Genomic DNA, 11499 nt, shown 5'->3' with positions numbered 1-11499 from the left:
TTCATGGAATTGAAGTCCTGCTATGTCTTTCTAGAAAATTTCTCATAATATTTTGGAGTGATGGCTTGGTGGTGATGAATTTCTACAATGTTCTTTGTCATAGAAGTATCTTATTTACCCATCAGTTTTGAAACATAATTTTGCAGGGTACATCGCTCTCGTTTGTAGTTTACTCCTTTTAGGGCTTGAAATACTTCACTCCGAGTTTTCCTTTACTGGACGGTTTGTGTTAAGAAGTCAGCTGTGATTCTGATGGGCTTTCTTTTATAGGTGATTTGTTTCTTTTGTTTAACAGCTTTCAATATTCTGATTTTTTTCTTGAATTTCTGGAATTTTCACTGTTAGATGGCTGGTTTTAGATTTTTTTCTTATCATGTTTATTTGGAGTCCTATATGACTCACATTTCTGTATGTCACATTTTTTTCCCTGCCAGGGAAGTTTCCTGCCTGGATGTCTGTGAACAGGTTTTTAAATCATTTGTGCAATCTCCTGCTTTTTCATTGACTCCAACCAATCTTATGTTTTTCTTCCTTGCATTGTCTAACAGCTATTGGATTGATTTCTAATGACCCCTTGCTATTTTAAAGAAATATTTTGCCGTGATTGCTAACCACAATCATGTCTTCTTTGTCTGATATTCTGTCCTCAGGTTGATTTATTCCAGTGCAGAGACTTTCAGTGAAATTTTGAATGTCTGGATGTATGTTTGTATCTATTTTATAGATTCCATTTCTTTTCTGTGTTGTGCATTTATAGTTTTGACCATTTTTCTAAGATCCTCTTCTTTATTTGTATGTGCTCTAGAGTCATTAAGTGTATTTTTCATTAGAGTCACAATATGTGTAGTTATTTCAGAAATTATTTACGGTTTGACTTTTTTCTAGAGTCTCATTCATTTGCTTTATTGTTACCACTTCAGAGAGACCAGGTGGGTGGCTTTCAGATTGTCTCATATCATTCCCTCTGGGTTTGGTTTTGGTGACCTGGATGTGTGGGGTTGCATCTTGTTTAAGTGTCTTCTCATTTTTCTATTGTTTTTAAGTTTAATTCCTGGATGATGCTTATATATAACCTATACAAAGTTGCTTTTTTGCTAGTATTTTGAACCTTAGGAAATTACTGCTTCTCTGAGATGTCTTCCAGTGGTAGCTGGTTTTAGAGTTTAGAGTCTGTGGTAAAATCCTACCTGTTCGGTTTGTTGGGTATGAGAAGTTGCTACCTGCTCATCCTTACTTCTTCAGCACTGACACACAGTATTTCTTATGACCCTTGTGCAATGTCTGTCTTAGCATACCAAGAAGAACAACTCGTTAGTACAATTATGTCACTTTGGCTGAAGTAGTAAATTCAGCAATAACAATAGCATCAAACAGACTAGAAAGTGACGAAGTGAGGTAATCTTTAATTTGCTACCTTTAACTATATCAAATAGATTTGTGGTTACATAACAAAATCTAAAATAAACCAGAAAATTGTATGCAGTAAATAAGTCCTTGATGTGCCAATTTTACCCCAGGAAAAAAAACTTAAAAGGAGTTATGGGAATCAGTCAAGACATAGAAGAAAAAAAGGAGATTAGAAACAAGGCTGTAGGACAAATTAGGGTGGTGAAAACTTTGAAAAATTGTGTAGAAGACAGAAGGGGAAGAGAGCAGGAAGAAATAAAAGGAATACCAGAACATAACTACAACAAAAAATGACATTCATTCTTATTTAAAAACAAGATCAGGGCTGGGGATATAGCTACGCAGAAGAGCAGTTGCCTGGTAAGTGTGAGGTCTTGAGTTTGATTCTGGTACAAAATCAAACAAAACAATAAAACAAAAACAAAAACAAAACGAAAAGCAAGATCAAATGCGGGGGAAAAAAACAACAAAAAAGAAAGACAAAAGAAGAAATGTCCGTTTTAAGGTTTGCCTCTGCTCTCCCTGGGAGAGAACATGTGGAGATAGAGATTTACCCTAGCAAATCAGAAGTCACATTATGGTGGTGTCATGGATAATCTCAGTGAGCCTGAGCCAGCATTTCTCCTGAAGTTTAGGCTGATTTCTGTCCTTGAGTTTGGAACAAGACCTGTTCAGCCTTCAGCAGTCAACACACTATCTCTGGGCTTGAATTCAGCTGGGAGCCACTAGATAAACCCCATGGTTATTCTGAGTCCTGAGCTCACTTGGCCCCTCTCCAAGATGTCTCCTGGCCAATCACCCTTTCTGTGGTATGTAGAATGCCACAGCACTCACCACCAGTCTGTGAAGTTCTCTATGTCCATTTTTCCTTTCCACTGCTATGTCTTTCCATGGAGGCCTTCCTGTTCTACTTGGAAGATTCTCTCTTCACTCTTTTTTGGCTCCAGTTCTTATTTCAGACCCTTCTTGGGTTGAAGGGACCCACGTCCCTCCTTCTCTTCCACAGATACTGTATTCTATTGTCTGGACAGCAAATCTCAGAGAGGCTCTTTCTCTGCAGCTTACAACTCCACCATCTTCCCAGAATCCCCTGGCCTCTTCCTTGGTCAATTCAGTTGTTTGATAGTCATGTGTGTGGCCCTGTGCTGAAGACAACAAAGATGTAGAACCTATTAGGAATTGGAAATTTGATGTGTGAAGTCCATGTTTGGTGGGGTGCTTGTATGCTAATATTGTGTTTTGTAATTAAGAGAAAGTGGGAGACAATTTTTTTACTTCCACTGGTATGGAGAAGGGCTGAAGCCTTTTTATACTGTAGACTCCAGCTCCTACTCTGTCTCAAACATAATTCTATTTATCTGCCTGTGATCACCTCAACCTACAATTTCCTCTTATGTATCCACTACTCTGGCTTTCATTTCTATTAAATTTCACAATTGTATTTTACTCATAGCTTGAAACTTCATACTAAGAACTTGGAAATCATTTAATACACAAAATGTATAGCTAATAAGACCCAGAAACCAAGTGCTCCATGTGAAAAAGAAATAGATAAAAGCATGTGTGTCTCACATCTTTGGGAGAGGACCCTTAGAGACAATAAGAACTCCTCAGAGCTGAGGAATCTCTCATCCTAAAGTAGTTTGCAATCAGTTATTACTGATTTATAATAGTTTTGGACTAATTTGAGTTTATAATCAAACAAGACCACATGACAATATCTACATGGAGGGACCTTTCTTATCCCTCATGAAAATGTGTCAGGGAACTTAGAGAAAAGTTTAGAGCACAGATGGCACTAAATGGCTATTATCTGGGAAAAGATAAAGAAAAATCTAGAGACAGGTTAAATGTTCCACAGGAGACTGTAGCTCTGTGCTCCCCAGTGGAATATTGTCACCTTTGTATAGATGCTAAAATGACACTTCTGCACATTGCTGCCATAGCTACTTTCTTTTCATAAAGCAGGGCAAAGTTTTGTGAGGAGCCTCAGATCCCCACATATGACCTTGGGTAAGTGCCTTTTTGCCCACAGATGCAGTACCTGTGAATGCAGGGTCCTAGGCAGGCTAAGGAAGAGACAAGTTGGCTTTGTGGTCAGATTTTGTAGACTGAGATTTTTGTTGGCTCTAGTTTTTATTTCATTGCCTCATAAAATTAGTATTACTTTTTATAAGACATACTAAATTAGTTTAGTATGAAATGTGTGAATTCCTCTGGGTTAAATGATTTTAATTTGCTTGCAAGGAAGGAACATCTGTCATTTTAGTCTGATGCTTTTATGTTTGTATTTACAACCCCTCAAAAATAGATAAAAGTTGACTATGAGTTTTCAGTAAGTAAACTTACTTTCTTTCTATATAAATGATTTAACAGATTTTTAATAAGTGACCTTTGTAGTTTTAGATATTTAAGTTTAATATAAACTATTTATTATTTAATGAAGTGCTTTGTTTAAAGCATCAGATTTTAAAGAGATCTTTAACTTCATTCCTACAAGAAATGTGTGAGCATTTTTTCATGAAGAGCATGCTGAGCCAGTGTTGATTTCACAAATTGCACATCAATGGTGTTAGCCAGCAATATGTTGAAAAGTAAAACAAGGTTATGATGATGGAGTTTGTTCTGTGTTTCTAGTAGAGGTCTTAGAATATAACCCTCCAGCCTGTTTTGAGAAGAAAAACTATGATTCTTACTATTTTCTCTATTTTTCCTCACTGCAAAAATGTTTCTTCTGCTTTTGTTCTTAGTTGATATGCCAGAACCACTTCCAATATGGGAAACTGGTTGTTTCATTACTTTTATCAACAGATAAATTTGAACTATCATCATTCTCTGGGTATATCTACAATTGAAAAATATAAAAACAAATAAAACTCAAAGCTATTTTGCAGGAACACAAGATTTTCTTGCACTATTGGGTTGATTGGAGATTCTTACACAGGGCTATTCATTTTTGTGAGGGATGACATCTTAATTTTTGTGACAAAGTGCATCTGGGTTTCTTTTGTTTCTTTGGAATAGTAATTACTTTCTCTTGATTTTTCTGAAAATGGATGTAAGCATTTGCATGCTGTCAATACTCTGGATAAATGAGCACACAGAGCTCTACATTAGTGTGTTTTAAATCGACATACTAGATGCTCTTTACTGCATGTTTGAAAAGTACACAGCTGCCATCTATGTACTCAGATTTTCTTTTTTCTTCTCCACCATCTGTGCATTTCACAAAGGCTCTGCATCTAGGATTGACCACCTTTGTGGCTGGTGAGGATTTTGCCTTGCCTGTTGGTCTGCTGGTTCTTGCTGTTTCTCTTTGCAGATTTCCAGGTAGAATTCTGCCCAGAATTATAGCATGCAGACCAATATCTCAATGAAACTTACCCTCTCCTGTATTCATGGTCAGTCTCACCTCATAGGTCCCCTTTTAAGTATAGATAAAGACAATATTGATGTCCATCATAGTAAACTTGTTTGGTAAATTACGGGAATGACAGCCTACATAAGCCGTTTCATATATCTGAGATATAACTGCTCTGGACATAAAGCATATTGTTATACACTATCTTATTCTGCAGGGTAGATAATGTTCATGTTTCCTATGAAAAAATGAGTACACACCCCATTTTTTCACCCTGTAGTCTGTCCTAGTCAAGGGCATAAGTGCTGAAATTTGGTTGCTATGAAGCAAGACCCCTCGGCCTCCTACTGTACTCCAAATCTTTCCTGACAACTGGCATGGGTGAATTGACCTCAGCATTGCTCAGTAGTTTCTTAAATATCTGAGGGCACCATGTGTCACAGGACTATCCCTGGCCTCAGTAATTGCCAGTGAACAGAATATCTTATGTGAATTCTTCCCTGATCAGAGCATTAACTAGGTCCTGAGCTGTGCTGCATTTCTCAGGGAATATTTCAGCCTTTACGGAGTTGTGAGAGCTCCTAATGGTGACTGATCAAAGAAAACACAGAGGTTTCTCTTTGACTTTTTCACTACATTTCTGTCTTGCTTTCCATGAGGTGCCCCCTTGGCCTTTCTTTTCTGTTTCTGAAGTTGGCCTTCAGAATGTGATCTGTTTTAGAACTTTCTTCCAGGTTACTTTCCCTGTGACTTATCTGAAAAGTTAGACTTTTGTGTTTAATATTTTGGGGGAGGCATGTCCTGTCTGAGCATTGTCACTCTTCAGAGCTGTATTTGGGGATTGTCTTTTAGATTATCCTGATGTCCTGTTCCCTGTTTCCCTAAACTGTGATGAACCTGAGAGTTGTAAGCGGGGATGAGACATGGCTGGGTGGGGATTGGATACTAGACCATTCTTGGTAACCTGTTTCCTTGTGTTCATATTCTCCAGAATATATTTTCTAATAAAGTATTAGTATAGAACTTGCTATACACCTTTCTGAATGACATCTACAGACAAATTCAGGACAAAGATATTTGGTGTGTGTTTCACTAATACAGTTGTGCATGATCTACACATTTGGAGATGATTGATTTCATTTCCTGTAATATTTCTGATTCATCACAGGAACTAAGAACAGAAGTGGGTGCTCATAAATGTAGCACTTTCCTGAATTAATACTCTGCAGGAAGGAGATCACTCTTCTGCTCTAAATAATATTTGCCCATTTCAGGTAAGGACTCAGGGGTCTCCTGACATCCTGAATGCTAGAGCATCTCCATACAATTCTCATCTCAATCCTTCATGCTTATAAGACTAGTTCTCTAAGGAATGGTGAAAATATGTGGTTCTATCTCCTCTGTTTATGGATGACTAAAAAGTGCTACTTACTCAGTTTTACAAATTATTTACCGATTCAAATTTTAAAAACAAAACTAAAGCAAAGTCTGAATTTCACAACAATAACAAGAGAAGATCAGTTTATGATTTATATTTTATGTTTTCATGAAATTCTTTTAATATATTACTTTGAGTTTGGTATGTACTAGTTTAATGTTAGTCCTTTAAAATATTGTCTGGGTATATTTTGTAACTTACAGGATATAGATGTACAGAAATAGGAGTCTCTCATTTAATGTACATGAAAGATCAAGAAGAACATTGAGGACTGCATTTAATGGCAGCCTGTGATCCACAATATTCAGAGATACCTGGTAGGTAGGTGAAAATTTTTCAATGTTTCCCCTAAGCATATGATATGATGATACCTCAATTTGCTGACTGCTGGAGTGGAGAAAATTGTGTTTCTTTCCTTTTGTAATACTTTGGAGACAGATTAACCTTTTCTAAATTTTACTATGACATTTCTAGTTTACAAATCAAAATTTCCATAGGATTTATACCACATGCTTTCTTTTCTGTGAATTTTTAAACGTGACCATATATTCAATATGCCTAAATATTTCAGGTTTTTCTCCATCACTTATAAAGCATATACTGTAAGTACCTATGATTGTACTCTCTTTGTCTGTACACTTAACCTGATGTTAAAATGATACTTTTCTGAAAATATTTATCTGTACTAAAGTTATCATGTTAGGAGTTTCATGTTGTGACCTATTTAGGCTGTTTTACAGTGAAGAGCTCCATCATATTGGGAGGTAACCTAGAAGTTGATTATCACCCAATTTTGTACTATAAAATTTATACTTGATCCCTATAACTCTACAGAAATATCCGTTCTTGCTTAAGGAAGTTGTAAAGTTTGGAGTTTATGATGAACCATATTCAGGGTGGAAATATTTGTCACCCATGAAATTAAAACAATACAAAATTTTCAGAATTTGCTTAAAATACAGATACATTTGAATTCTCATTCCATGAACTTATAATAGAGCTAAAAGAAATTTGGAATTCATGAACCTAATCAAAATTAATAACTGTAACGTGACAACTGATTTTAGGTTTATGTGGCAGGAATTTTTCAAATATATGAGCTTTGTAGTTTTGCAGGTTAAATCATTTTAATTTCTTGTATCTCATAAATAGGTATTGTTAGGTTATACTACCTTGATATTCTATTTGTTCTTTTACGCTTGGACAAAAGCAGAATATATTGCAAACTGGAAAAGTTCTTTCCAGTTATATGTATGAGGAACTATATAATAATTATGATAATAATTGACATTTCATTCCTATATCAGACTCTCTTCATTGGTAGTTTTGTACATAATATTTCTTTAGAAAATAAGGAATATAATTGTCCCCATTTTGCCAGTCATATGACTGTGGCCTAGATATGCTTGTTGACTTTTCAAGTCCTGCTACTTGATAAATGTCAGATTATAGATATAATTCCAGACTATTCGACTTGAGAACATACTGAGAAACATTTTTCTCTATGAATATTTTGTCTTACAATAAGCAAGACTCACGATGTCACTGACATATTGTAACTGTATGGCTATCCCATGAATAATTACTGATGGAGCTGATCTTCCAAATGTAGGCAACTCCATTCTCACCTTCCACAAAAGTGTAGAATCTATATAGCCAGAACTTTCTCCACATCCTACAGCTACAAAAGGAAATAAGACATTGTACCTGATGTTGAAAACTAAAAATTGAAAGAAAAACAAGGAAATACCCCTCATAATCTGGGACAGTTTTCTCACAATGGTGCTGTTGTAGCCCTGCAGTGAGATACATAACGCAGCCTCCATGAGGAATGGCTGGGAAACGTGAGAAACCAGTCATGCATCCAGCAGGTTTTGAGGTAAATCTAAGTTCTGAAGTGGAAAGCACGCATGGGGAGAAATCCCCATGTTCTGACGAAGCCATTGTATCGGCTCAGATGATGATGATGGTGATATTTGTGCTAAATAATCTTTTTTGCTTTTCTCTGCAGACACTTATTGTTTAACACCATGAAGATGATTAAAAAGAGAAAATTTTCCAGTTATACTGGCGTAAGAAACATTGTTTTCTCTGAAGTCTCCATTGGCATCGTAGCCAACACTGTCCTGCTTCTGTTCCACATTCTCACATTTCTCCTCAAGCACAGGCCCAAGCCCCTGGACCTGACCATCAGTCAGTTGGCCCTGATCCACCTGGTGATGCTGGGAACCATGGGCTTCATAGCTCCAGACACTTTTGGGTTTGAGGACTGGTGGAGTGACCTCATGTGTAAATTAGTTTTCTATGTAAACAGATTGATGAGGGCCCTCTCTCTCTGTACTACTTGCCTGCTGAGTGTTCTCCAGGCCATCATGCTCAGCCCTAGAAACTCTTGTCTGGCAATATTTAAGCATAAATCCACACACTATTACCCATGTTGCCTTGGCTTTTTATGGGTCTTCAATATGCTCCTGAATACTCGTTTCTTAGTCTCCATTGGGGCCACCCCAAATGTGACCTCACACAGTCTCATGTTTGTCACTGAATCCTGCTCTCAGTGGCCTATCAGTTACTTGTTCAGGTACATGTTTTTCTCATTAGCGAACGTTCAGGATGTCTCCTTTATAGGGCTGATGGCTCTCTCAAGTGGATACATGGTGAGTCTCTTGTCCAGGTATAAGAGGCTGCTCCAGCATCTTCACAGCACCAATCTTTCTCCAAAATCATCCCCAGAGGATAGGGCCACCCGGACCATTCTGGTACTCATGGGTTTCTTTACATTTATGTACTTTTTGGACTGTGTGATTTTCTCAGTCTCTGGGATATTGTGGAAGAATGATCCCATTCATCTTTGTGTCCACATGATTGTGGACAATGGTTATGCCGCAATCTGTCCTTTTGTCCTAATGAGTAATGAGAGACGAATGATGAGATGCTTAATATCTAGGTGGAAAAGATAGTAAATGTTCAGATATTTAGAGATGGATAACTTTCTTTCTTTCTTTCTTTCTTTCTTTCTTTCTTTCTTTCTTTCTTTCTTTCATTCACTCTTCTGCTCTTTCTTGCTTTTTGATTTTTAGTTTAATTCGTGGGTAGATGATTGTAAATGTAAATTACTTGTTCTGAGCAGTTTTATTACTAGTATTTAGATCCCATAGGATGCGACTACTTCTCAGAGGTGTTTTCCAGGTGTAGCTAGCATTTTTGTTTTGATTTTGTTGCAAGATACTACTGCTTCATTTTACTGAGGATGAGAAGTTGCTGCTTTCTCGGCCCAGTCTCTGATCCTTTGGCACCAGCCTATGCTATTGTTTCTGATCTTTAGGCGATCTCAGTCTTGGTATATCAGGAAGAACCACTTATTTGAACAATTATGTCACTTTGGCTAAAGTAGTACAATAGCATCAAACACAATGTAGAAAATGATGAATTGTGGTAACTCTTAATTTCTGACTAACTGCGTACTTTATCTTGATTAAGTGATTTTGCTTAGACTTAGGTCTCAAGGATATTCTTCTAAGTTGATGTGTGGGGGCCCAGGGAGTGCTGCAGTCTGTGTGGGTCTGGTTTCAACCTCACAGCCAGAGGACAGACTGAACTTCATTGGAAATAGGGGTGCAGTATTGGTGGTATTAATTACTACCCTACTGTGAAGCTGCTACTGGCTTTCTGGTATTGGTTGATGCAGATCTGAACTTTTTCTGCCCATATTGTCTACCAATGTCAGCAGAGACACACCTTGAAGTGCATCTTTTCTTTTTCTTTTTTCTTTTTCTTTTTTCTTTTTTCATTATTTTCTTTCTCTTGTTTGTTTTGGGTTTTCCTTTATTGTTTGTTCTTGGTCTTTATTTGAGTCTGAATATGGCTTCTATTTGTTTTGTTATTGTTCTTTTCTGTTATTGTTTTTATTTTTTCCTCCTCTCTTTTCCTCTGTCTTTTGCACCAGTTTCCCAAAGTTGGCATGATCCTTATTTGTTTTCTAGCCTTGCTTCTAACCTCTTCTTTTTTTCTATTTATCTATTTTCATCCCAAACCCATTCTTTTTTTGTCTTTTTCAGACAGGGTCTTACTATGAAGTTCAGGCTGGCCTTGAGCTCACTTTGTAGCCCAGGCTAGTCTTAAACTCACAATGATCCTCCTGCCTCAGCCTCCTGAGAGCTGGGATTACAGAGGTGTGCCACAATGCCTCACTGCAAACCCCTTCTAAATTTTCCCCCTGAGGGTAAAATTGCCTATAGAGGGCTTCTTTTTCTGGTTTGTTTTAGATTTTGTTATATAACAAAAAATCTAATTCATAATGTTAAAGTTGACAAATTAATAGTTACCTTTGGTTGTCCTTTTTTAGGCTGTGTTTGAAGCTATTGTTATTGCTGATTGTACCATGTAACCCAAGGTGACATAATTGTTCTAACCAGGTGTTTTTCCTGGTGTACAAAACTAAAATTGCATAAGGGTCATAAGAAATACTACAGGTCAGTGTCAATGAACAAGGGGCTGGGGCAAGTAGGAAGCAACTTCTCATCCCCAAAAATTCAAGAGACAGATTCTCGAAAGACACAAAATCCAAAAGCCAGCTACACCTGGAAGACACCTCAGAGACACCTCAGAGAAGTAATTATTTTCTAAAGGAATTAATACTAGCAATAAAGCTACACATAGGCTATTTACCAGCATCAACCCAGTAATTAAACCAACAAAAAAGAAAAGAAAATGAGAAGACACTCAAACAGGATGCATTGCCAGACATCCTGCTCAACAAAGGCAAACCTAGAGGACAGTGAGGTGGAACAATCCAAAAGCCACCCACTTGGACTCTAAAGTGGTAATACAAAGCAAATGAACAAAGCTCTAAAAAATCAAATCAGAAATAATTTATCAGATAACTACAGAGATGGTGACTCTAGGGAAAGATATGCTTAGTGACTCTAGAGCAGATGCAGACAAAAGAATAGAGGAGCTTAGGAAAAGAAGGAAACCATGAATTCCCAAAGAAGGAAATAAATGAGATCCATGAAATAGATTCAGATACCCAGGAGATCAAAAATTCCACTGGAAGTATCCACAGCACAATGAGCCAGTCTGAGGACAGAATATCAGATAAAGAAGACAGGATTGTGGTTATCAATCATGAAAAGAAAGATTACTTAAAAATATCAAAGAACCATGATAAATCAATCCAGTAGCTATTAGATGATGCAAATAAGAATACTATAAAATTGATCAGGGTCAATGAAAATGTAAGAGAAAGTGCAAATGACATAAATAACCTGTTTACAGATGTCGTGGGAGAAAA

General features: G+C 37.0%; 1 protein-coding gene across 1 annotated transcript; it reads left to right on the top strand.

The window, feature by feature from the left end:
* Positions 1–8236: 8236 nt before the first annotated feature.
* Positions 8237–9166, top strand: LOC102016502 (vomeronasal type-1 receptor 90-like). Its single transcript, XM_005387243.1, has one exon. The coding sequence runs from the start codon at positions 8237–8239 to the stop codon at positions 9164–9166; it is 930 nt and encodes a 309-aa protein (XP_005387300.1).
* Positions 9167–11499: the final 2333 nt, after the last annotated feature.

Source organism: Chinchilla lanigera, unplaced genomic scaffold, assembly GCF_000276665.1.
Source record: "Chinchilla lanigera isolate Chin_1 unplaced genomic scaffold, ChiLan1.0 scaffold00028, whole genome shotgun sequence".
Classification (NCBI taxonomy): Eukaryota; Metazoa; Chordata; class Mammalia; order Rodentia; family Chinchillidae; genus Chinchilla; species Chinchilla lanigera.
This window is presented reverse-complemented; position numbering and strand designations above follow the sequence as displayed.